The 26969-nt window shown below is 48.5% G+C and overlaps 1 protein-coding gene across 3 annotated transcripts in view; it reads left to right on the top strand.

The window, feature by feature from the left end:
* Positions 1-26315, top strand: part of CRMP1 (collapsin response mediator protein 1) — a 70980-nt gene extending 44665 nt beyond the window's left edge. For all 3 annotated transcript variants that reach the window (XM_031664731.1, XM_031664730.1, XM_031664732.1), the window contains exons 7-14: positions 4105-4173; positions 5913-6033; positions 7694-7850; positions 10474-10615; positions 11298-11468; positions 18361-18540; positions 21392-21557; positions 25228-26315. In XM_031664731.1, the coding sequence (XP_031520591.1) occupies positions 4105-4173; positions 5913-6033; positions 7694-7850; positions 10474-10615; positions 11298-11468; positions 18361-18540; positions 21392-21557; positions 25228-25319 (1098 nt within the window). In that variant the 3' untranslated portion in view covers positions 25320-26315. The remainder of the gene's footprint in view (positions 1-4104; positions 4174-5912; positions 6034-7693; positions 7851-10473; positions 10616-11297; positions 11469-18360; positions 18541-21391; positions 21558-25227) is intronic.
* The last annotated feature ends 654 nt before the right edge of the window (positions 26316-26969 follow it).

Below are 26969 nucleotides of genomic sequence, written 5' to 3'. Positions count from 1 at the left end.
GAGACTCCTTGGCTGTATTTCCCATAATCTGTAGGTCTATGAAGCTAAAGAAGGAAGATATCTTCTCCACCCTCCTGACATACAACATGCAGGGGTGGACCTGACATTTCTATTCAAAAAGGGGAAAATAGAAGGCACCAAGGATTCACTGGTTCATGGCGGTTCTGCAGTCTGGCTGGGAAATGTTGGCAGTTCCTTGATTGAGTCTCAAAGTCTGAGAATAAGTCTCCATAGCTCTTGGCTCCACCTTCTGAGCTCCTGCTTCCATCCTTTGAGTCGTCCATCCTTTTTCATGAAAGGTCGTGCATGTCTGTCGCAGCTGAGTGGTTTTCTCAGCCTGCTTCTTGCTCAGTAGAATTTTGGGGATCAGCCAGGCATGGTGGCTCACGCCTGTAATCCCAGCACTTTGGGAGGTCGAGGCGGGCAGATCACTTGAGGTCAGAAGTTTGAGACCAGCCTGGCCAACATGGCGAAACCCTACCTCTACTAAAAATACAAAAAAAAAAAAACAACAACAACAACAAACTAGCCAGGCAGGTGCCTGTAATCCCAGCTGCTTGGGAGGCTGAGGCAGGAGAATCGCTTGAATGTGGGAGGTGGAGGTTGCAGTGAGATGAGATCATGCCACTACACTCCAGCCTGGGTGACAGTGAGACCCCATCTCAAAAAAATAAAAAGAGTTTTGGGGATCCAACTGCTTCTTTTCGTATCACATGCCTGTGTTCAGTCTCAGCTTCCAGTATTTTGCTAAGGCAACTCTCCTAAAAATCTGTGGGCCTCCTGTGAATCTCACTGGGGTTCACGCCGTAAGACAAAAGGCACCCACCAATTTCTTCGAGATAATCCCTCCGCTACCCTGATGAGAGAGCTGAGAGACACAACGGCAAGCTTCCTAGAGGCCCTGTAGTTTGACTGAGACGGTCCACAGGCATAGCCTTCATCTCTTTGAAATGTCTCTTTAAAAAAATGTGTTTTTTAATTTTTTTGAGACTTAGTCTCATTCTGTCACCCAGGCTGGAGTGCAGTGGTGCAATCTTGGCTCATTGCAGCCCCCATCTCCTGGGTTCAACTGATTCTTGTGCCTTAGCCTCCCGAGTAGCTGGGACTGTAGGCATGCGCCACCAAGCTTGGCTAATTTTTGTATTTTTAGTAGAGACGGGGTTTCACCATGTTGGCCAAGCTGGTCTCGAACTCCTGACCTCAAGTGATCTGCCTGCCTCAGCCTCCCAGAGTGCTGGGATTATAGGTATGAGCCACTGTACCCGGCCTAAAGGGTTCCTATTTAAAGGATCTGTTTACTGTGACTGATAACACTGGGAGGCACCACCCCTCACCTTTCTGAGTTCTTACCAAGGGACTGTAGAGTCACATCCTTGGTTTCATCCTAAGACTGTTGATGGCTGCTTCTCGCCTCCTGTGAGGACTCACTGGCAGTGTCCTCAGAGGCCCTATTTCTTCTTAGAGTCCATTCAAGGCTATTTAAAATGCTGTTTCAGAATTCATTCTCTGCCTGGTTCCAGAGCCTCTTCCATATATTTAGATATCTTTTATGGTAACACCCTCCTTCTGGTAGCAAAACCTGTACTAGTCATCCATGATTGCATAACAAATTACTTCAGAACATAGCATGTTAAAGCAAATTATCTCATGGTCCTATGGGTCCGGACTCCAGGTGCAGCTCAGCTCTTTCTGGCTGAGGGTCTCACAGGCCATAGTGAGTGGCAGGTGGGGCGGTGAGCATCTCAAGGCTCAACTCGTGCAGGATTTGCATCCAGCCTCTCGTAGGTGGTGTATTTCTGGATTTAGCTCCTTGCTAGCTGTCAGGCTAATGTGATGGTCTGTTCTTTGCTGGCTGCTGGCCAGAGGCGTCCCTCAGTTCCTTGCACATGGGCAGCCCCAGCGAGGCGGCTTCCTTCAGAGCAGATTAACCAAAGAGCAATAGGTGAGCAGGTCGGCAACCAGAGTCTCTGTAACCTGACCTTGGGAGTGACAGCCCAACCCTTTTGTCTTGCTCTGCTCATCAGAAGCAAGGTGCTGGGTCCAGCCCATACTCCAGGGGAGGGGACCCCGCAGAGTCTTGAAAAGCAGGAGGCAGGATCACTGGGAGTCTTAGAAGTTGCTGCCACACAAATCTTAGCTGATTTTAAACTGTCTAAGAATGGAACCATACAGCACACACACTCTTATGTCTGGGTTCATTTGCTCAATCCGAGGCATGTGAGATCCATCCTTTGGCCAGGCGTAGCACTAGCTTTTTCTATTTCATCACTGTGTAGAATTCCACTGCACGAATCTGCACAGTGTATTCTCCAGTTGTTGGATATTTGGATAGTTTCACATTTGGGACCGTGATGTGTGAGGCTTCTGTGCTTCTTCTTGCTCCACTCTTGTTCAGCCTTTTATTAAACATAGGTTCACGTCTTTCACTGGTATATACCTAAGAGAGGAATGGCTGGGTGTGTGTAGATTCAGCTTTAGTGGTTACTACTACACAGTTTTCCAACGTGCACTCGCGCCCCCACCAGTGTGGCAGAGGCCCAGCCCCCAGCTCCTGAGTGACACATCAGGGGCTTGGCTCTCCTCACTGCCCTCACTGCCAGCAGAGATTTCGCTGTTCCAGCTGCAGCACGTCTTTTGGACATCTGCTTTCCAGCTTTCAACATTTTGTTCCTGTGGTCTTCTCTGTATTTTCTTGGTTCCTGTGTATCTCTTTCTGTTGTGACTTCAGTGTGTTTTGGAAGGCAGTGAAACAAATGCATATGTGTAGTCCGTTATTTCGACTAGAAATCCTACTCTCATTTTTGTTTTTCCTCATTATGTCATCTTTCATCCTCCCTTCTTCCCCTCTCCTCCCTCCCTCCTGCCTTTCTTCCCTTCCTCCCCTTCTCTCTATTCCCCTTCCCTCCCCTGCCCTCCCCCTCCTTACTTCCTCTTTCCTTCCAGAATGGTAACTGACATCTAAACAATTTCACATAGGGATTTCTCGGTATTCTAAGATCCTTTTGTAAACATTTTCTAAAAATGCTTTGTAAACAGCGTCTTCAGTAGCTGAAATTATTCCATTGTTTACTTAAATCTACCCAGCTGTTAGACTTTGAAATGGTTTCCCATTTATATTCTTGTAACAGCCTCGAGCATAATAACCACAGACGCACAGTTGAAATTGTGATTTCCTTTCATGGTTGATGGGGCCCGGGGTTCATGACGGGGTCATGTCCAAGAACAATGACACACACACTGAGGAAGTTAAAATTAGCAACAGCACAGCTGGCATCTGGGCAATGTCAAACTTTTTTTTTTTTTTTTTTTTTTAGAAATTAAAGTGTTCCTGCGACAAAGCAACTTTGGGCCAGATGGATTTGAATCTGGGCCATCAGCTCAGGGAGCCATTTCAAGGTTATATGATAAGTTTGAGGTAGTGGTTTCCTGCCAGAAAGACAGATGCCAAGAAGAGGCAGCTGAAGTAGAGATGAGAGCCGGCTGCCGATTAATGAGCGGGCGCTCGCTCATCAGGTTTTGTGCTGAGCGTGTTTCGTATGCTCGCTCATCTGATCAGCGGTCACTCTGCAATACAAGCACTGGTATCCCCAGTGTACAGAAGAGAAGACTGAGGCTCAGAGAGCTTGACCAACCTGCCCAAAGTCACAGAGGAGGCTGTTCTGGATCTAGACTTCCAGTTTTGGGACCTTTGATTTCAATGTCAAAGACTAGAGTAGGATTCCTAGTTGAAGATATCTATGTTGTACCCAAACACCACGTTTCTTCTCAGAGGAGAGCCCTGCAGGGAGACTCCGACATTGAGAGGGTGGTGGGTGGTCTTGGAAGCTCGTGTCTTATAATCCTGCTGCCTCTCATTGATCCCGGGAGATTCAATATAAAGCAGGTGCAGATGGAGCCATGCAGGGCTGCAAAGGGGAAGGTGGATGGGTGTGTAGTGGAGGGGACACAGGTCACTGCCCCTACCCAGCACACTGTTAACCTGGTGCAAGCCACTCACCTCTTTGGGACCCAGCTGTCCCCTCTGTCTAACCAGGGGGTTGGAGGAGTCACTTCTCCCAGCTCTGGCATCCTCTAATCACTGACTCATTTGTTCTTGTCTTGTAGGAACAAAAGCGGATCCTAGACATGGGCATCACGGGTCCTGAGGGCCATGCCCTGAGCAGACCTGAAGAGGTAAGGACTCCCGAACTCAGGCATGACTCTGACACTCACCACTGAGCACTCACCTTGATGCTCTTCCAGCTGGAACAGCCCAGCCAGGACCCGGCTCCTTCCCATGTCCTCTCCCAGACCATCCCAAACCATATTGTCTTCCCCGGGAACCCTGGGGCCTGCTGGCTGGAGAAGCCAGGAAGAGGTGCTGCCTCTCCCAGGGCCTGGAACTTCACTCCAAGGCCCCGTGGGTGCTTCAGTGTCCCAAGTGGATACGGATTCTCACGGAGGAGTTTGCATAGTGGATGATAGGAAAGTGGAGCCGCGTGCCCAAGCCCAGCACCCGGGAGACAACTCCCACTGCCTGCCCTGCTCCCAAGCCTCGAAGAAGGATGACTTCCCCTGGAGTGGCTCTGTGTATCTGTGTGTATGTGTGTGAGAGAGTGTGTGAGAGTGTGTATATGTGTGAGTGTGTGAGAGTGTGTGTATATGTGTGAGTGCGTGTGTGTGTATGTGTGTGAGAGAGTGTGTGAGAGTGTGTGTGAGTGTGTGTGAGAGTGTGTATGTGAGTGTGTGTGTGTGTGTGAGTGGGTGTGTGTGCATGTGCACACACCCACAGGGAGTGTGGAAGGAGGAAGGCAAGCTGATCTGGCATGGAATGGAGTGGGCACCCTGGAAGCCATCCTTTGAGTTGAGGACACTTTCTTTTTACTTACTTTCTTTCCTTTCTTTCCTTTTCTTTTTTTTTTTTTGAGATGGAGTCTCTCCCTGTTGCCCAGACTAGGGTGCAGTGGTATGATCTTGATCTCAGTTCACTGCTGCAGCCTCCACTTCTTGGGTTCAAGTGATTCTCCTGCCTTAGCCTCCCAAGTAGCTAGAACTACTAGGCACAGGCCTGTGCCACCACACCTGGCTAATTTGTGTGTTTTCTTTCTTTTTTTTTTTTTTTTTTTTTTTTTTTGGGGGATGGAGTCTCACTCTGTTGCCCAGGCTGTAGTGCAGTGGCGCGATCACAGCTCACTGCAAGCTCCACCTCCCAGGTTCACACCATTCTCCTGCCTCAGCCTCCCAGGTAGCTGGGACTACAGGTGCCCACCACCACGCCCAGCTAACTTTTTGTATTTTTAGTGGAGATGATGTTTCACCGTGTTAGCCAGGATGGTCTTAATCTTCTGATCTCATGAAGAGAGACTGGGTTTCACCATGTTGGCCAGTCTGATCTCAAACTTCCGACCTCAAGTGATCCATCCGTCTTGGCCTCCCAAAGTGCTGGGATTACAGGTGTGAGCCACCGTGCCTGACCAATTTGAGGACATTTTCTGATGCCCTTATCAGGTCATTACTGAGTCTCCTGGGCCCGTGCCCTGGGCCTGGTGTCTGCCGGACACGGGACACAGACGTGAGTGGACATGTTCCATGTCCTGAGGGGCTTGAGATCCCACCCAGTGCTCTTCATGAGCTCCATGGCCCAGGGATGGCCACGAGCTGTGTGTTCCTGGCCCATAGTGAGGTCAGGACGGAACCGGGAGGCAGTGGTATAAAGTTGTGTAGCGCTTGGATGTTGCAGCTGTATCCCAGCGTGAGACCAGTGCCCTGCCCCAGAGAGCAGGGGCACTGTCAAGCGCTGTTGGACTCCGTATGTCCTTCTCATTCGATGGAGCAGATTTCCCTTCTGACCACATTTAGTTAAGGAAAATGGAGATGGGTGGTAGCTGTGCCCCCAGCCTTCCCTCCTGTGACACTGTGTGTGCTGTGTTCAGCTGGAGGCCGAGGCGGTGTTCCGGGCCATCACCATTGCGGGCCGGATCAACTGCCCTGTGTACATCACCAAGGTCATGAGCAAGAGTGCAGCTGACATCATCGCTCTGGCCAGGAAGAAAGGTATGCAGCCGGCCCTGGGCCTTCTAGGGCAGCTGGGGCCTGGAAGGGGGTGTCCTGCAGGTTCAAGTTCACTCCCTCCCGAACTCAGACAGAGTTCTGTCTAAGGAGGGAGAGGTGAAGGGGGGATGCTCCTGACACAAGGATGGTGGCTGGAATTCTTTGGTCCCAATGACCCTAGGACCCTAGGACATTCACCTTGATAAGTCCAGCTCCATTGAAAGAGGATTTTAATCATATATTATGTTTAATCTAATGGATCCAAATATTCAGCATGTCATCAATGTAAAAATCATTAATATTTTGCCTGATGTTTTCTGTACTCTCTTCAAAATTCCGTGTGTATTTTACATGTATGTACACAACGCAGTTCAGACTAACCACAGCCTCAGGTTATGGGTGGCCACATGCGGCTCAGGACTGCCTTATTGGACAGAGCAGGCGTGGACCCCAAACACGTTGTTTCAGTGTTTTTAAGGGCAAGCTGACAAGTAGAGGCTAGAACAGCACAGCTTGCCTGAAACTAGCCCCGTTTTGAAGATAAGGAGACCCGGGCTCAGAGAGGTTACGGAAATCTGGAAGCAGTACCAGCCGGGAGTGGGTAAGCAGGCAGGTTCTGGAGCCACAGGAGGCCATAAGGTGGTCACTAGCCCCACATGGCTATTTAAATTTAAATTAAGTAATGTTAAATAAAATGAACAAGTTAGTTCCTCAGTGGCACCAGCCACACCAGCTTAAGAACCACATGTGGCCAGTGGTTGCTGGTTGGGCAACTGTGACGTAGGGCACCTGCTTCACTGCAAAGAGCGCTGCTTGATGGGCTGCCCTAGAGCCGGGCAGAGCTCACAGCCGCCTCTCCTGCTGGGCAGCAGGTGGCCTCGGGCGAGGGCAGCAGGGTCTCTCGGGCTGTATCTCTTGCCCTTGGTCTCTAATGCAAAGATCTTTCCTGGGAGCCCCAGCTTCCGCCTGCAGGCTTTTCTGGAAGAAACCCGCCTGGCCCACTCCATGAAAGGCAAGCGGGAACTTCTGGGAAGCTGGTACTCGGGAAGCTGGTACTCGGGAAGCCGCCCTCCAGCCCTGGGCTGATAGAAACACATCCAACTCGCTTTCCCCTGGGGTGGGACGACCCCGAGGCGTGTTCCCGAGCAGGACGGAGTGCCGAGGCCCTCCGCTGTGCCTCGATGAGAAATCTCCCTTTATTGGCTGCTTTCCCTGCCTTATGTCACTTTCTCAATCCCCAGCCAGTGTTTCCTGGAATCACCTCCCAAATAAGACCCTTGAACTAGAGTCCTAAGATCTGCTTCCAGCAGAACCAAACCGAGACAGCAAATCATGGCTCCGTGCCTTGGCTTACGAATGTATAAAAGGACATAATAATGTCCAAACCCTAAAAGCAACAGCCGTATCCACAAGGTTGCTGGGTGAGTCAGCTGCCGTCCGCCCCACAGAGCGCTTGGCGGGGTGTGGACAATGTGATGGAACCGGGCCTGACACCCAAGGTCCCTGCGGTGCAGGCGGTGATGCCTGCGAGAACGGCGGCCAGTGTTCCGGCCTTCAGCCAGCCCCGTTCTCCCTCCACAGTCTTCCGATTTTGTGCCTTTGACATCTGCCTCAAGAGAGTATTTGCTTTTAACCAGGCTTGTTTGTGTTTGCCCCTCCCAAGGGCCCCTAGTGTTTGGCGAGCCCATTGCCGCCAGCCTGGGGACCGATGGCACCCATTACTGGAGCAAGAACTGGGCCAAGGCTGCGGCGTTTGTGACCTCCCCTCCCCTTAGCCCGGACCCCACCACGCCGGACTACTTGACCTCCCTGCTGGCCTGGTGAGACCTGTGAGAATGTGGGGCTGGGGGAGGCAGCTGGGGCCTTTGGAGGCAGAGAGTTAATGGTGGGAATCCGCAGGCTGGTTTGGACTCATGATTATAGAGGAGGCTCTGCCCTGTGCTCTGAAAGGACAGCGCTTGTGTGGCTTACAACAGGCCTTCAGGGACCTGAAGATCTGTGGCATCCAGTGACTGTTCCATTCACATCTATTGACCTCCTACTGTTGAGCCAAGCTACTGTTAAGCACCTGCTCTGTGGCAGGCACCGTGGTGTATTGGGAAGCACTCAGGATTAGGGATGGAGACAAGGCTGTGTCACCCTGGACCTGGGACATCACCCGTAACACCTCTTGGTCCCCCTCATTTTACTCAAAGTGGGAGCAGACAGTACCTGTGGCAGAGCTGCCTATGAGACAGTGCAGGAAAATGACCTGGAACCGAGGGCTCCAGAAGTGGCCGCTGCTGCCTGCAGTGCACCTGCTGTGGTGCACGCACACCGTGCAGCCCAGCACCTCAGCCCCTTCCCTTCTGTTAGCCACCACGAGGGACGAGCACTTAGCAATAGCAAGGCCACACAGTAAGCCTAAGTGTCCAGGCCGCTCTGGAAGCAGAGATGCATGCTTAGAACCCACCGGGAGGTTTGCAGAAGGCTTTCTGGAGGAGGTGGCATCGAGACTAAGGCTCGGGGATGCGTAAGAGTTTGCCCAATAGGGGAGGATAAGACGGGGCTTCTTGGCAGAAGGAACCTTGGAGGAGGGGGCAGCGGTGTGCACCCACGTGGAAATCACTGTCCCCCTGATGATACAGAAATCCTTGACTGGCATAGCCAAGGACTTACTCAACATCTGCAGTCCGATGTCTGGTGGGCAGCTCACGTTTACAGAGAACTGCAGATCTTCCCCTGTAAAGCTGCTACCCCCGCAGTCTTGCCCATCTCAGGAAATGCCAGGAACACGGACCAGAGGCCCTGGAGTCTGACAACGCCTCACCTGTCTGCTGTGGCCATCCTGGCTCAGGCCACCGTCCTCCCTGGCTTCCTACCAAGCCTTTCTGTTTCCACGCAGGCCCACCCCCCCCGCTACCCATCACAGTCTGCTGTCAGACATTTAGAACCTAGGTTAGATCAAACACCCCTCTGCTCGGAACCAGTAAGTCCTCTCCCGGTGAAACCCAAGTCCCCACAACGTCCCACAAGGCAGAACTTAATCCGGCGCACATGCCCTGACCAGCCTCCCTCCCTGGGCCTCCTCTGCCCTTGGCTCCCTCGGTCCACTCGCGGCTTCATGCTGACCCTGAACCCCAGGCAGGACCCTGCCTCAGGGCCTTTCCACTCATGGGAACCCCTGGCTAGTTCTCTCTTTCTTAGACACCACATGGTTTGCTCTATGACTTCCTTCAGATCTTTGTTGGAAGGCTCCTTCTCAGTGATGTAATTTTCTGATTATCTTCCTGATAATGGCATCCCCAGCCTGTCCCCAGCACGCCTCACCCCATCTGCTTTAGTTGAATCCCTGACACTCGCTCTGACAGCGCCCATGTGCCCCATTTGCCTCTGCTTATTGCCAGTCTCCTCCGTCCCTCAGTAGAGCTGACACATGCAGAAGCTCTCTCTTTCTGTTCTTAGATGCACTCCCTATGCCTTAAATTGTACCAGGCACATAGGAAGCACGCAACACAGTTTTGTTGAATAAATGAGTGAAGATAGCTTCTAAATATATTCCTCTGCATTTAGGTAATGGCTAACATTTCCTGGGCCTTTGGATTGGAGGACAGCCTCACCCTCTTCACCCTTCATTTAGAACCACAAATAATGGTCCATACGTTTTTATATTTTATTTTATTTTATTTTATTTTGTTTTATTTTATTTTATTTTATTTTTTGAGACTGAGTTTTGCTCTTGTCGCCCAGGCTGGAGTGCAATGGCGCAATCTTGGCTCACTGCAACCTCCACCTCCTGGGTTCAAGCAATTCTCCTGCCTTAGCCTCTTGAGTAGCTGGGATTACAAGGGCCCACCACCACGCCTGGCTAAATTTTTTTTTTTTTGGTTTGTTTTTTAGTAGAGACAAGGTTTCGCCGTGTTGGTCAGGGTGGTCTCGAACTCCTGACCTCAGGTGATCCACCTGCCATGGTCTCCCAAAGTGCTGGGATTACAGGTGTGAGCCACCACACTCGGCCTCTTCCATTCATTTTACTGTCTTAGGTGTTCAGCTCAGGGCACCTGATATATCAAAGAGTATATATTTTTGAAACAGTTTTTGAAACACCAGGGGATGAAAGGGTAAATCCCAGTGAACTTGTGCCACTTTGCTATAACCAGTGAATAGTGTTTGTTCTGCAAGCACAGCACACACACACTGGCCAGCCCTTGTGCCAACTGCCTTGTGTCAAGAAGACAAATGTCAGCACACATTTCTCGCTTTGTAACATGCAGAGCATGGGGCCAGTGATATCCCTGGGACTTGTGAGGCGTGCAGGCACACGCTGGAGAGTTTCTCTGTTACCCACTGGCTTCCTTATCTATTCGCTCATTCACTGGCTGCACTGCATGTACCTGTCTGAAGTCGGGATTTGCCTTCAAAATGAACTAAGGTCTGAACTCCACCTTGTTTTGTCCTTGCCAGTGGGGACTTGCAGGTCACAGGCAGCGGCCACTGTCCCTACAGCACTGCCCAGAAGGCGGTGGGCAAGGACAACTTCACCCTGATCCCCGAGGGTGTCAACGGGATAGAGGAGCGGATGACCGTCGTCTGGGACAAGGCGGTGGTAAGGCTGGATCTGTTCTCAGGAGCGTTCGAGAAACACCCTACCTGCCCTGTGAAAGCCAATGCATTACGCACGCTGGGTTCTTAAAAGTTCCCTTCTTACATGGAGGCAGAAGCAGATATACTAGGAGGGCGCAGGAGGGAACGCGTAACTTGTGAGAAAGTAGCTCAAGTCCAGGAGAGGCCTCTGCATTCGCGGATGTCACTCTTGTCCTTTATATCTTAAGATTGAAAAATGTTTTGTTTTGTTTTGTTTCCCAACCACGTCTTAGTTCATGTGAAAATGGCTCTGTAACTCTGTGTGTATGCACGGGCACACGTGTTAGGAGTTGGGGTGTGGAGTGGGTAGAGAGAAGAAGAGCTGCAGAGGAAGAGCTGGGTTTCACTCTGATCACTGACCTGAAACCAAAGGTTTTTATCTTCTGTTAAACTTGGGCCTGGTGACATGGACAAGATGTCATCGTGGCTCTTGTGTCAACATACCTCTGTGCGGTTAATTAAATGTCCTCTCTGATGAGGCTGGGCCCTTTGGGGTTCTTGACGATGGCACGTTTTTAGCTGGGAGAGGAGAGAATTCCAAGCCTTGCAAGGACTCCAGCTGGCAGGCTTCCATTTGTGCCCAGCCACCCCTCCTCCTGGCCCCATTATGAGATGCTCTTCTCATCTGTGGGTCTTGCCTTTAGGCTACTGGCAAAATGGATGAGAACCAGTTTGTCGCTGTCACCAGCACCAATGCAGCCAAGATCTTTAACCTGTACCCAAGGAAAGGGCGGATTGCTGTGGGCTCGGATGCTGACGTGGTCATCTGGGACCCCGACAAGGTGAAGACCATAACAGCCAAAAGTCACAAGTCGGTAAGTCCTGGCCTATTTGTGCTGCTGAGATAAGTGATTCTTCACTGTAACCATTTTAAAAGACTAATTAAAATGATTTATGAATTTTCCACCTAGAATGTGATCTGATACATAGCCTGACTGGAGAGACTGGGAGGAGGGATTTGAGCAGGCTCAGTTAAGCTGCTTCTCCTTCTCTCTCTGCCTCTCTCTGTCCTGCTCGTGGATGCATGCGTTGCCAGCCATCTGATACTGCTTCTAATGTGTAAGCTTCAGGGCTCAGCGAGGGAAAGTATTGGGTCTAAGGTTCTCCATTTAATTATCAAGCTAGAAAGGATTTTATTTGGTATATTAGAAAACTCCCACTCAGTTTTGCGGCTGGCTGCTCATAGACAGGAAAAGGTTGGCCCTAAAGTGCACACTTTTTCACATTCCATGCCTATCATTATGGGCCATTTCTGCTTTGTATCTTATATGCTTTTGATTTCTTCACTCATCCAGCAACCTACCAAAGATGCATGCACAGAAAGGGTGCGTGCAGAGATGGCAGAAGACACCTGTGCCTCCCTGAAGGGCTTGCTTTAACACCTTGTGCACGGCCAGCAGTGGCCTTGGGTCTGGATTAACAATTACACGCACAGACCCAAGAGGCCACAGTGGTCCCTGGCTCACTGGAGTCTGTGCAAGCACACAGGCCAGAAGCAGGGCATATACACACCATGATGGAGCTGCCGTGGGTGTTCCCATAGTCCCTGGGCTCACACACTGGAGAAGGAGACCACAGGTATGGGGACAGGACGCCAGGCACAGGGAAGTTTCATAAGAAAGCCACAGGAAACACTTGTAGCAGCTCATGGGCATGGCCCTGGAGTATCCACTTGGCTGCAAGAGACACGGCCTGCAGAAGCAGAGGTCTTAGCTGCTCACTGACCTTGTCCGGCTCACCAATCCAGGTCATTCTTACAATACACAATGCTCCCTGGTAACACTACTTGCTTCTCACAGTCCCCATCTCCGGGGAACAGGGTGCCTGAGATCATCTTCTCATGGAGAAAGGTTTATGCCACTCACATGTACAGTCCAGCAGAGCATGCAATTCTACTATTTATTATTATGAATTATTTCATGTGTGTACACACTGCTTGGGGTCTGTGCACATAGGAGAGGCAATGGGAGAACATCTGAGAGGGTCTTGTCAGTGAGAGGGTGTCTTGGTCCATTTTGTGCTACTGTAATAGATACCACAGACTGGGTAATTTATAAAGAAAATAAATTTATTTGACTCATGGTTCTGGAGGCTGGGAATTTCAATATTAAAATGCCGGCATCTGGCAAAGGTCTTCTTGCTGAGTTATCCCATGGCAGAGGGCAGAAGGACAAGAGAGGACAAGTGTGAAAGAAATATCAAGAGGACCCTGAATTCACTTTTATAACAAGCCCAGTCTCACAATAACTCACTCACTCCTGTGATAATAGCATTAACCCATTAATGAGGGCAGAGCCTTCATGACCTAATCAACTCTTAATGATCTCACATTTTAATAATATTGCAATGGCAATTAAATGTCCAGTTGAATTTTGAGGGGATATTCTGACCATAGCAGAGGGTGTGCACTCCCACTGCCATCTGGCTGTGGGAGCTGCTCCTTGCTTCGTAAGGTGACCCTCATCTAGAAAGGAACGTGAATGTCTGAGTTAGCCAGTCAAAGGTCAGCAGAAAAGGACCCAGAAGGAAGTAGACTGAGCTGGGATTGTCTTACTATTTCAATGTGGGATCAGGGGCCACACCAGATTCCATGCTTAGGAGTGGGCACTCCTGGATTATCATCACAATCCAGCCAAATACTGTTTTGTAGTTACTCCGTGCTTAGCATTCTCCATGCGTCATCTCATTTAATCCTCAGGATCTTCTAAGTTAGGTATATTGTTATTAATAAATGAGAAAATGGACAGACAGAGGACATGTGCGTAAGTTTCCTCTGGATGCTGTTACAAAGTGCCACAGGCTGGGTGGTATAAGCAAAAGAAATTTTGTCTCTTAAAGTTATGGAGGGTAGAAGGTGAAACCAAGGTGTTGGCTAGGCCATGCTCTCTCTGAAGGCTCTGGGAACAGATCCCTTCCAGGCCACTCTTTTAGTGTCTGACGTCCCCCGCAGTACTTGGTTCCACAGCGTGTAAGGCATCCCTTACATCTCTGCCTCTGTCATTGCCTGGCCTTCTCTGCTGTGTCTTCTCCTTTTGTGGATGCCAGTCATTGGATGTTGGGCCCACCACACCCCAGTGTGACCTCATCTTAACTAATTACACCTGCAAAATCTCTGTTTCCAAATAAGGTCATATTCTGAGGTCATGGGGGTTAGGACTTCAACATATCTTTTTTTGGGAGCATGGTTCAACCCATAACAATATGTAGTATACCCAGGGGTACCCATCTGGGAGGTAATTGTCTTCAGGTTAAACTCGGGGAAGCATCTCTTCTCTGCGTGAGGCAAGATTTGAATTCTTTTCAGAGCAACAAGAGGACAATTGAGGATACTGTGAAGTGGTTTGACCAAAGGATTTTGTCTGTTTCATTTTCTTTGTCCAAAGCAATGCCATCCACATAATTGCAATTTTTTTCAGAACATGGATTGAGAACTGTTGTTAGAGGTTAGTTTTGTTTTTATATGTTTTAAAAAATATTACTTTTAACAATGAAGAGAGACCATTTTTTGAATACTGACCAGTGATTAGATTTTAGATCTACTTTTCTATAAAACACACCTTGTATTCTTTCCTATCGTTGTGGAAAACATTCACGTCAAAGTGCCGCGTCATGGGTGTGCATACATATTTGTATATCATAGACTATCTGGATGTTTTAAACTTTCTTATCAAGATATAATTCACATACCATAAATGTCACCATTTTCAAGTGTACAATTTAGTGGCTTTTCGTATATTGAGAAGGTTGTACAATCATCACTAATTCCAGAAGGTTTTCATCACCTCCAAAAAAACAAAACCCTGTGCCCATGAACAATCAGTCCCCTTCTCCCTCCCCCATTCCCTAGCAACCAGTAACCTGCTTTCTGTTTCTATGGATTCGCCTATTCTGGACATTTTATAGAAATGAAATCATCCAGTATGTGGCCTTTTATGTCTAGCTTCTTCTACTTAACATCATATTTTTGAGGATCATCCATGCTATATCATGGATGGGTACCATGTTCCTTTGATAGCTGAATAATATCCCCTTGTAGGGATGGACCACGTTTTGTTTAAGCACACATCAGCTGACTGGCTGCTTTTCAAACCGTATTAAAGAAACCAGTCCTCCCTGGAGGGAACCAGGGAACGGGGGCTCATGGATGGGAGAGACAAGAGGTTCTTTAATCATGGTGTTTTGTGTTGTTTAAATTTTTACATTGTTTGTATATTACCTTTAAGAAAAGAAGGAATTGACATTTAACATTTGGTGGTGTTGTGAAATGCAGGGTGTGGCATTTGTGATGTGACCGGGGCATCCTCACATCTCGCAGCTTGAGACTGTCACCACAGCATAGCATGTTCCTCACCCAAGCGTAGGGACAGCAGCCCAGATCCCCAAGGGCTGGCCAGTTTCAGCTGGGAGATGGGTGACTGGTTCCTTGCACCACCTCTCCGTATTCACAATTCACGTTTCCCTCGGCACAGTTATGAATCACTCCATAGTGGAGCCCCTTTAGGGTGAGGGAGAATTAGGTTAGCAAATGCTGACGCTGGAAATGCACTGTCTGCCTGGGTCCTGCGAGGCCGGCACAGTGTCAACAGCTGTGTGTAGGAGACGTGATTGCCTGGAACCCCCAAGAATGCACCTAAAAATCATCAAACACCATCAGATTACAAACCAATATAAAGAATTGATAGTTTTTCTGTGGAAGAATCAAAAAATCACTTTGGAAAATAGAATGGAAATCAAAATCCTATAATAGCAATAAACACTAAAGACTTGGTCTGGCATAGTGGTTCATGCCTGTAAACCCAGCACTTTGGGAGGCTCAGGTGGGGGAACTTGAGGCTAGGAGTTTGAAACCAAACTGGGTGACATAATGAGACCCTGCCTGTACAAAAAAATAAAAAAAATTAAGCAGGCATGGTGGTGCATGCCTGTAGTCCTAGCTACTTGGGAGGCTGAGGCAGGAGGATTGCTTGAGCCCAGGACTTGGAGGCTGTGGTGAGCCATGATTGTGCCACTGCACTGCGGAGTGAGACCCTGTCTCAAAACAAACAAACAAACCAAAAAAATAAAAAACTAAAGACTTACATAAATTCAAGGACCTTTACACTGAGAAGATTCAATATAGTGAACATATCAGTTCTTTCTAATCTAATCTATAAATTTGATGTGATCCCATCAGAAAATTTAATTATTTAGCTAGGAAAGCAGAGTTCCCAGTTGGGAAATGTGAGAGTAGCTGAAATAGTTCTGAAAAAAGGGAAGACTGGGCCAGGAGTGTCAGTCATCCTAGTTATTAAAACATGTCATAAAGCTGCAATAAACCAAACAGTTTGGCATGAGTACAGGAAAAGAGAGCCAAGGAATAGACTGACTGCCTATGAGAATTTGGCTTACAATAAAGGAGACAATTAGAATTGGGAAACGATAGTTACTCATCCAAATGTGTTAGAACACCTGGCCCATGACGCTTAACATCTCTCTGCCCTGCTATTTACTACCAAAGAAATCAAACCATGGATCAAAGATTAAGATAAAATTAAACTATGAAAGGATTAGAATAAAACACACATTTTTAAAAAAAATGATAATTTTGAAAGGGAAAGGATCTTGCTAAGCAAGACACAAAACTTAGAAATGGTAAAGGAAAACAATGGTCCGTTTGACTATTGACTACATAAAAAATATACAAAATAATCTGTGTGGCAAAAACAATTACTTCATATGAGTTCCAGACACAGAGAACCAGGGAGGGAGGAAATATTTGCAACACACATAACAAAGGATAAATTCTTTAACATTGAGTGTGTACTTTTAGAAACCAGTAAGAGTGGCAAGACCCTGAGAAGTAGAACAATGTGCAAAACGGAGTGACACAGTAAGAAATATAGAAACGGCATGTATTGATTTAAAAAGAGACCCAGTCTCAGTCACAAATGCAAATAACAACCTAGAGATAGTATTTTTCACCTGTGCCAGCAACTGAGATCAGGAGTTTAATATACAAAGATACTGTTTACCAAAGGCTGTCAGGTAGGCTCACAGAGTTTTGTTGGAAATGGAAACTAGTGGTGTCTTTTTTTGGAGGGCAACTCTATCAAAGGCGAAAATCCATTTACTCTTTGGCCCCAGACTGCACATCTCGAAACATACTCATGTGTGCAGATTGTGGATGCAAAGTCTGTTTCAGCATTATTTTTAGCAAAGGCATGGCAATGACCCAACTGTTTATCCTTGGGAACTGGGCATATAAATGGTAGTACATCTTCCTGATGAAATACGGTATAGCAATGTAAAAGTGTTTTGTATGTGTGCTGATATGGAACAATTGCTGAGGTAAGGAAAAACCAAGGTGAGAAATGTCTGTGTAGAGATGTGTATGTCAGACAATTATTCATGCCTTGGACATACCTAGAGATACAGAAGAAACTCTTCAAGGCATATGTCTCATACTCAAGTAGAAGACAGATTTACCTTTCTATCAAATATCTTTTTTACTATTTGATTTTTTTTTCCAACCATATATGTGACCTACTTTTAAAATAATAAATAAAAGCAGTTGGCTGGTGACAGTTGACACACAAGTTCAAGTATTCACTTGAAGAGTGATGGAAGGAACATATGGGTTTTGTTTTTTGTTGTTGTTGTTTTCTGGAAGCAGAGTCTCACTCTATCCCCCAGGCTGGAGTGCAGTGGCGTGATCTTGGTTCACTACCTCCGCCTCCCAGGTTCAAGCAGTTCTCATGCCTCAGCTTCCTGAGTAGCTAGGATTAGAGGCATGAGCCACTGTGCATGGTCAAATGTATGTTTTAAAGGAAATGTTATTTTGTCTTTCAAATTAGCAGAGAAAGAAAAAAAATGGCATTATCCAATGCTGGAGGGCGCTAACATGAAATGTTCCCTTATTTTTTTTTTTTTTTTTTTGAGACGGAGTCTTGCTCTGTCGCCCAGGCTGGAGTGCAGTGGCCAGATCTCAGCTCACTGCAAGCTCCGCCTCCCGGGTTCACGCCATTCTCCTGCCTCAGCCTCCCGAGTAGCTGGGACTACAGGCGCCCACCACCTCGCCCGGCTAGTTTTTTGTATTTTTAGTAGAGACAGGGTTTCACCGTGTTAGCCAGGATGGTCTCGATCTCCTGACCTCGTGATCCGCCCGTCTCGGCCTCCCAAAGTGCTGGGATTACAGGCTTGAGCCACCGCGCCCGGCCAAAATGTTCCCTTATTGCTGATACAGTGTCAGTTGGTTTCATCCCTTGGGAAAATAATTTGCCCATAGGGAACACATGCTTTAAAACAGCTCATATTATTTCACCCAGTCATTTGATTTTAGAAACCTATCCTAGAGAAAAAAATATTTTATTTAAAGAGACATTCTAAATAAAACAAAGAACATTGTATTTATTTTTATGTCCAGTATAGTCAAAGCAGCCACACTGCATAACCCCAGGGGGACCCCCTTCCTGTTTGTGATGCCCCAGAACAATATTGGTTTGATTATAGAAAGCTACCAGCAGCCTACATGCCCAACAGTGAGCTGTTGGTTACATACATTGTGGACCATACAGTGGAATATTAGACAGTCAATAAAAGGTGTTTTTAGAGAGAAAAAAAAAACATTGGAACACGCTTATGATATAATGTTAGGCAAAATCGCTGTTATGAACAGCTCGGTTGGAGCAGAGCAAACCCTGGGAAGTAACGCTGAGGCTGTTGGTGCAGGCAGTGGAGTACAACATCTTCGAGGGCATGGAGTGCCATGGCTCGCCACTAGTGGTCATCAGCCAGGGCAAGATCGTCTTTGAAGATGGAAACATCAACGTTAACAAGGGCATGGGCCGCTTCATTCCGCGGAAGCCATTCCCGGAGCACCTCTACCAGCGCGTCAAAATCAGGAATAAGGTCAGTGTGTCTGCAGGGGAGCGGGCCCACCCGTGGGACCAGAGCTGACAGTGTCTCTTGGGGAATTGAGATCTGACATGTGCAGAGTTAATAATGTCATCACTCTGGGAACCTCCCTTTCCTTGTCTGTTAAGTGGGTTGAGACGCTGGCCTGGGCTCCTGTCTGAGGACAGGAGTGAGCATCAAATGAGGACACGCAAGTTCCAGGGCTTTGTAAACTGTAGAGGGGTGTGCACCCTTGAGGGTGGGTGGATCATAGGAGGGATGCTTACCAAGTTGCTCTGGGCGCTGTCCTGCGTCATCTTAAGCAATCCTGCCCACCCACTGGAGGTGCTGTGATCCTTCTTTTGCAACCCAGAGCCAGGAAGGACTTAGCCAGAGTCACAGCCCAGAAACCCTCGGGTCTGGCCCTTTGGAGGAAGGCGTTATCCCTGGCGTCTTGGAGGCAGGGCTCCCTTCAGATCTGCCCTTTCTTCCCGTCCTTCCTCCCTTGATTTCTGCCCTATCGTTCCTTATTTTCCTTGAACAACCTTAGCGCTGACCTCAGGACATCTATCAAAGGGAAGGAGCTGTCTCTATTCCTAACTTCAGAGCAACTCAGAGGAGGGAATTTTCTTACAGCTGAGATAGACTCCCACCCGTAGCCAACATCTTCCCTAGCCAGGCCCTCCCATCCCCATGGCACCTGTTTTCCCCATGAGACAGCTGATGTTTGCCAGAAAGGCCAGCTTAATGTGTGTGTGTGCACGCGCGCGTGTGCATGTATGTGTGCGTTATGTGTGCATGTGTGTATGCAGGCATATGGGGATGTGTGTGCATGTGTTGGAGTGTGTGTGCGCGTGTGTATATGCAAGCATGTGGGGGGCTGTGTGTGTGTGGGCATGTGTGTACATGTGTGTGTGGGCATGTGTGTACGTGTATGTGTACGTGTGTGGTCCTGCTCTTTGTGTGCTTCATAAGTGGCACCAATTGAGATAGAAAAGTCCAGAGGCCTTCCTGCATTCCCAGGCTCCAGCCCCAACTGCGAGGCTCTGTGTCTGGTTTTGGTCCCTCCCCAGCTTCCATAAGGTGTAGCACCCAAGTCAAAGACACTAGATTGCACAGATGCTTCGCACCGGATGGGGAAACAAGGGATGGGGCAGAAACAAGCCAGATCCGGGACAAGGCCAGGCACAGGCGGCAGGCCACTTGAGGACAGGGGGACTCCTGGAAATCCCTGGCTGGGACACCCACCGAAGAGGCAGAAACAGCCCTTGGCTGGCTTCATTTCCTTCTTGGTCTGAATCTGAGGCCTGCGGTTAACCGTCCGCTTCCGTGAGAGCAGATATGTGACCCCAAACGCCAAGACAGCAGTTTGCAGGAGCAGTAGGACCAGGGGTCTCATCGCACAGGGATTCCTTCACGCCTGCAGGAGCTAGGCCAGGTGAGGGAGAGATCTGCACCAGAGCCTGCCTCTGGCCACCTGAGCTTCAGGGAGTGATGAAGGGCCTCACCCAGGAAGCAACGCAAAAGCCACAGAGAAAAGCGGATAGGATACAATGAGGCCCAGGGAGTCAGGGAGCAGGGCTCCAGGGACAGAGGGGAGGGCCGTCAATGTGATAGGCAGGTGGTGGGTCTTTGAACTTAGTGCTAAAATTGAGGCTTCCTCCTATGGAGAGGCAGGAGCCCAGAGTTGGGGATCAGTGTGCTGTCACCTGCTATGGAGAAGGAGGGAGCCGGGGCTGGGGTCAGGACACTGTCACCTGCTGTAGAGGGTGAAGCCCCGTGTTGGGGTAGGGCGCTGCCACTGACCCATGCTGGGACCCTGGGCAGGTCCCTGAACACATGCTGTTCTCCAGTGCCTGGAGCAGGTGCCCTCCCAACCTTGGCCACCCTTGAGGTCACCTGGGCTGCTATCAGCAGTTCCTAGCAGGCTGACAGCCTCCTGCCTGGAAGCCCTGCTGCTTTCATGGTCTCCGCCCCCATAGCCCTTTCCCAATGGGGCTGGGGCTGTGGCTCTGTTGTCCTCCTTCCCCATCCTCCTGCAGGCTGGTGCGGAGGTGTGCTCCCCACAGCGTCCCCAGCCCTGCCCCCCACAGACCTGGCCCACTCCTTGTCCCTCTGTACTGAGTTTTCTCCCTCCCTGTCTCACCTCCCCACTTCTTCCACCTTTCTGGAACCATCTTCCAACAAACTACCTGCCCCCCGAATCTTTGCCTTGCCATTGACTTCTGCAAGAACGTACATGAAGATGGGGCCTTTGCTGCTGCGTGTCTGGGATTCAGAGGTCCTTTCCGGGGGTGGGTAGGCGGTAGTGTCAGGGAAAGCGATTTCTTCTTGGAAGGCATTTGGGGTCCTCCTGCATGAAGCTTTGTGTGTATGTGTATGAGTGTGTATGTAAGTGTATATACGGGTGTGTATATCTGAGTGTGTATGTGTGTGGGCATGTATGCATGTGTATACATATGTGAGTGTATGCCTTTGAGTGTGAATATCTGCATATGTGTTTCAGAGTGTGTGTGCATGTTCACGTGTGTATGCTACTGTGTAGGCATATTTATTGCATGTGCATGTGTATATATGTGCATGACTGCATATATGTGAGTGCATGTGTGTGGTGTGTGCTTCTATGTATGTGTATGCATGTGGGTATGTATGTGTGTATGTATGCATACTTGTGTGTATGAATGCCTGTGTGAGTGTGGGTGCATATGTGTGATGTGCACATGTCATACATGTGTGTGTTGTGTATGTGTGCATGCACATTCGAAGTGACCTCAGGTTTCCCTCACCCGCAGGGCTCTGCTTTGTCTGCCCAGAAAGGCACAGGTGCACAGTGTCGATCAATCACACTCTCCCATCCTCTGTTTAGGTTTTTGGATTGCAAGGGGTTTCCAGGGGCATGTATGACGGTCCTGTGTACGAGGTGCCAGCTACACCCAAATATGCAACTCCCGCTCCTTCAGCCAAATCTTCGCCTTCCAAACACCAGCCCCCGCCCATCAGAAACCTCCACCAGTCCAACTTCAGCTTATCAGGTAGGAATGAGTGGCGGCCCAGGCTCCCCACACGTGCAGCAGTTCAGGCCAAGTCCTTCCTGCTGCTCCTGAGGAAATGGACACGCGGCCTTGGACACTAGATGAAGAAGCAGGGAAGGGAGTATGCCCTGCCCTGAGCCTGTTCTCACTAGTGGGGCAGAGTGGGCTGGTATGGTCACCAAGCAGAGGGGGGTCCATGTTAGGGGGGCAACATGGTGGTACCTGACTTGGGTTTACAAAGAGTGGCACCAAAATTGTCCCAGTACTCATCCTTACACACACTGGGAACATTTTCATTCTTCCTCATGAAGGTAAACATGAAGTGGTGGGGATGAGCAAGAGATGGGAGTAGCTGCCATTTGCAGGGCGTGTGGTCTGCGCACGTCTTTAGCCTGTTTGCCCACTGCAGTGTTGTACTTTCATAACCCGTGATCTTATTTTATTCTCACTACTCCATAGAGTGACATTATATCTATTTATTTAAAGAGGAAACTGAAGACCCAAGAAATTCAGTATCAAAATACCAGGACTTGGTGCTCAACAAATGTGTGGGAACAAAATTAGATACCTACTTGATCCCTCCTGACTTAAGGCCCCAGGGCAGTGTGTCTGCAATTTCGACAGATGGCCACATGAGGGCAGGCACGCACACGTTGAGAAAGTTAAATTGTTTTGTCCTGCAAACTCTTTGAGGCGTTGCATGGGTTCCACACTGTGCTAGGTACTAAGCCTATGGTGATTTTTTTTCTTAGAGGGCCAGATAGCAAATACTTTAGGCTTTGCAAGCTAAGAGGCAACATCTAGGATGTCAACATCTAGGATGTTATATTCAATAGCCATTTGAAAATGTACAAACTCTTCTCAGGTCATGGACTGTACAGAAACAGACGGTGGGCTGGATTTAGTCAATGGACCAGCTTGCTAACTCCTGGTCAGGAAAGGCGATATACTTAGCAAAAGAGAGAGTGGAAGGGGCAAAGAGAGAGAGAGAGGATGAAGTATCAATTTAGGTTGTGTGGTGGCAGAACCTTTCATCCATTCAGGAAGTGTCTGATTCAGTGATCAGGCAGAGGGAGCATGAATCAGGGAAGCCTCCCCATTCATCTCACTCTCCATAAGACTTTCATGGAAGAGCTTCCAGTGTTTAATATTTTTGTACAAAATGGAGCCTAAATAGAATGCTAATAGTCATGTGATGCTCAATCAGCAAAACAGGGATTGGCTTCAGTCCTGGGAAAAGCTGTCTGGTTGCCAACAAGACACACGCTCTCAAGGAGTTTGCAAACTGGACCTCTTCTCTGGAGTTATGCAATTAAACATTGCTCAATTGCAATTAAACATGGACAGAAAATCCTCCTCCCCATTGTTCTTGGAACAAGAATAACAGTGAAGTTAAAAGCCTCCTGGAAGGGCCATTCCCCACCCTTGTTCTCTCAGTTTCACTCTTAGTCCTCCTGAGGCCCACAGCACCACTGCTCTCAGCCAGCCTCATGGCAGGTTGATAGGTGACTTCATTTGGTACCAACAGCATAGATGCTTTCCAACGTCAGTAACAACCTCACAGATGCCCTTTTTAAATATTTGCATATGTTACATTATAGAGCTGTAGCATGAGTTAGTGTCTGTTTTTGTCCATTTACATTGCTATAAAGGAATACCTGAGGCTGGGTAATTAAACAAAAGAGGTTTACTTGGCTCACGGCTCTGCAGGCTGTACAAGAAGCATGGTGCCAGCATCTGCTTCTGCTGAGGGCCTCAGGCTACTTCCAGCATGGCAGAAGGCGAAGGAGAGCTGGTGTGTGCGGAGATCACATGGCAAGAGAGGAAGACAGAGGAAGAAGGCAGAGGTGCTAGGCTCTTTAACAACCAGCTCTTCTGAGAACTAACAGAGTAATGCACTCATTACTATGAGGCTGACACCAAGCCATTCATGAGTGATCTGCCCTTCATGACCCAAGCACCTCCCATTAGGCCCCACCTCCAACTTTGGGGTCAAATTTCAATACGAGGTTTCCAGCAGGTATTTTCAAAGTACAGACATGTAACCAGCAAGGTACAGATGGTTATAAGGAAAAAGGTACTAAGTGCTAGGCCTGATTCCAGGCCTTTAGGGGATTCTCGTATTGCAAGAAGACATATACTGTCTACCAGTGAAACAATGGGAGAAAAGAAAAGTCAGTACTCTGAACCAAATTCTTAGTGGCTTACACAGACAAATCATACAATGTCAGAGTTGGAAGGGGCTCGTCTAGTCTACTGTTCTAATTGTGCTGAAAAGGAAATGAGGCCAAGGGAGTGGGGTGGTGTCTTAGTCCAAATTGCCCAAATTCAAGGCACGATTAGCACTAAAACTTGAGTCTCTTTCTTGTTGCAGGTGGCAACTATGTGGGGCCAGTGTTCTGCAGCTAGTAAAAAGAATTCACCAAGACCGTTGTAGGTAAAGAAAGTCAGATTTATTAGAAAAAGTATGAAAGGGTGCAGTGGGTAGGTCAGCGAGAAAGGAGCTGACTGCAAGGAAACAAAGGCTTGCTGGAGATTGTATAGGATGGTGCTTGTGCTGTGTGCTGAAGAGGGCTTTGTGCAGTACTGACAATGCTGTGGATGCAGTGAGCTAACTTACGTTTTTCTACTAGCCAAGGGTCTGGTGATAAGTTGCGTGCAGGAAGATTGTGAGTTATTTGTGCAGGAAGGCTGTGTTCTAGACCATGAAGAAAGGCAGACTTATAGCTTCTTTGCTTTTATCTTTTTGCTTTTCCTTGGTTCCACCAGCTCAACTTCCCCTCCCTGATTAGGACTCTATACTTCCCACCTTTCAGCATTATCCATCTTTCATGATTTACTCATTTAATAGAATATTTGTTGAGCTCCAGGCACTGGGTTTGCTGCTAGAATTTTACGTCTTTATGCAAGAGAATACATACAATTAGAATGAATGATTGGTTCTGAAAATTTAAAATTAAGAACCTCTGCACACCGCACGCCCCTCCAGATCCACCTATTGCCAACAAGGGAAGTAAATCCAGCTTGCATAGTTCACATACACGTGCACACACATATGCACATGCATATGCAAATGTGCACACACACAATATGTAAAATACCTTTGGAGTGTGGGACACTGTGCCTAAGAGCATGGGCTTTGAAAACCAACCAGTTTGGGCTTCAATCCTGGCTTCCCCACCCAACACCTGTGTCCCACAAGACACGTGGCCTGAGCCTCAAATTGCTCACCCATAAGTTGGGAGTACAAACACCCCCTTCATAGTATGATCGTGTGCCCTAAATGCAGTAACATGTTAAAGCACCAAGTGTGTGCCTGCACACAGTAGGCACTCAGTAACTGTTTGATCACCTGTCTCAGCAATGTCAGATTTTACTGGGGACTTTGACAAGAACACCACAAGGTGGTCAGGGCTGAAGGAGGGAGAGCCCAAGGACTGAGGGGCACAGAAGAGGGAGCAGTGGACTCTGCAGAGGCCAGGGAGGCTTCCCATGGCTGGTCCTGGACTGAGCCCTGAATGAAGGTCGGTCCAGTGGAGAACACCTGAAGACGGGGAGGGGTCATGGCTTCTGCTAAGGCGCGGGGCATGGCAGAGTACATGGCCTCCAGGAACAGCGTGGAGCTGATGTTAACCGATCCCATCCAGCAGCGACTGGCGCTCTCTTTCAGGTGCCCAGATAGATGACAACAATCCCAGGCGCACCGGCCACCGCATCGTGGCGCCCCCTGGTGGCCGCTCCAACATCACCAGCCTCGGTTGAACGCGGATGCGCAGAGGAGCTAGCGTGAAGGATTCTGGGAATCATGTCCATCCCTTTTCCTGTCAGTGTATTTGAAACCCACAGTTTTAGTTGGTGCTGATGGAGGGAGGGGGAAGTCGAAGGATGCTCTTTCCCTTTTCTGTTTAGGAAGAAGTGGTACTAGTGTGGTGTGTTTGCTTGGAAATTCCTTGCCCCACAGTTGTGTTCATGCTGAATCCACCTCGGAGCATGGTGTTTTCATTCCCCCTTCCTAGTGAACCACAGGTTTTAGCATTGTCTTGTTCTGTCCCTTCCACTTCTAACTCCACTGGCTCCATGATTCTCTGAGTGGTGGTTCCTTTGCACCCTGTAGATGTTCTAGGATAGTTGATGCATGTTACTAAATTACGTATGCAAGTCTGTGAGTGCGTCTGAGGGGACATCGCCAAGGACTGACTGAGACACGATGCCGAGACCTCAAGCCCTGAGGGACAGTCCCAAACCTCTTGCAGTGAAGATGTTTACTCATTGCCCCCACCTCTGGTCCACACTAGAAAGAAGCTCGCCCCACCCCCACCTGTGAGATCCGTGAATTCTCGGAATGGCAGGGGAAGCCTTGCACTAGGTTGCAAAGAAGCATCCTCCACATCCTGTGTCAGAAACCCTGGTCTCCGTGGCACTTGTAACTCACCGTGCTGTCTTCTGGTCTGTGTGTGTTCTTCAAGCCAGCTCTAGGCTTCAGGCTGAGCCAGGTTCACACTCAGAAAGAGGTCTCCCCATCCCCATTCGGGGCTGACGATGGGGGGGTGATGGCTGCCCCTGGGTGGCCTGAGTCCTGGTCCCTCCGAGGCAGTTGATGGGGCAGTCAGATTTTTAAAGTTTTGTACAAAGTTTTCCTTTGTAATCACTCCCATTTTTACTTAACAACCAACTTGTTGTGGCTCTTATTTCTGAATTCAAAGCTTGTGAAAAAATAAAGAAAATGAACTGCCCACTGACCTGACTGGGGCACTTTGATTTCAGTGGTGGTGTCTGGATTGGGTACAAATACTTGGCAGTCCCCCTACATGATAATGAATGGTGGCGGCTGCTTCCTGAGGACTCACTCTTGGTACAGACTGGTGGATGTGGGGGTGGGAGGAGAGGTTCAGTTCATGACTTCTGAAGGCTGAGTTCCTGAGACCCAAGGAGGAGAAGAGAGGGAAGACGGCTGATGGGCGGGCTTCCACAAAATAGGCTCAACTCTTGCATCTATTCCATTCTGTTTGGCCTTTACTGGCTCTCTTTCTTCTTATATTGTATGGATCAGCCTCAGACTGGAAACTCTAGTCTCCTAAACTTCACATTTATTCCCTCCATTTCCATGAGCTAGAGATACAATAAAGGAGGGGCAAAACATCAGGCAAAGTTGCTTGCTTCCATTAGCTATTAGTAATAGTGATGACAATGATGGTGGTGACAGTAATGATGGTGGTAATGGTGATAATAGTGATGACAGTGATGGTGATGATGGTGACAATAGTGGTGATGATGGTGATGATGATGATGGTGGTGTTGGTGATGGTGATGAAGTTGGCGGAAATGATAAACACATGGGTTAATATCTGTGTAGTGCTTGCTATATGCCAGGTGCTCTATGAGGTAGGGATTATTATCCCCATTGTACAAATG

Source organism: Papio anubis, chromosome 3 (genome assembly GCF_008728515.1).
Source record: "Papio anubis isolate 15944 chromosome 3, Panubis1.0, whole genome shotgun sequence".
Taxonomy (NCBI): Eukaryota; Metazoa; Chordata; class Mammalia; order Primates; family Cercopithecidae; genus Papio; species Papio anubis.
The sequence above is the reverse complement of the archived record's forward strand: the minus strand, read 5'-3'. Positions and strand labels throughout refer to the sequence as shown.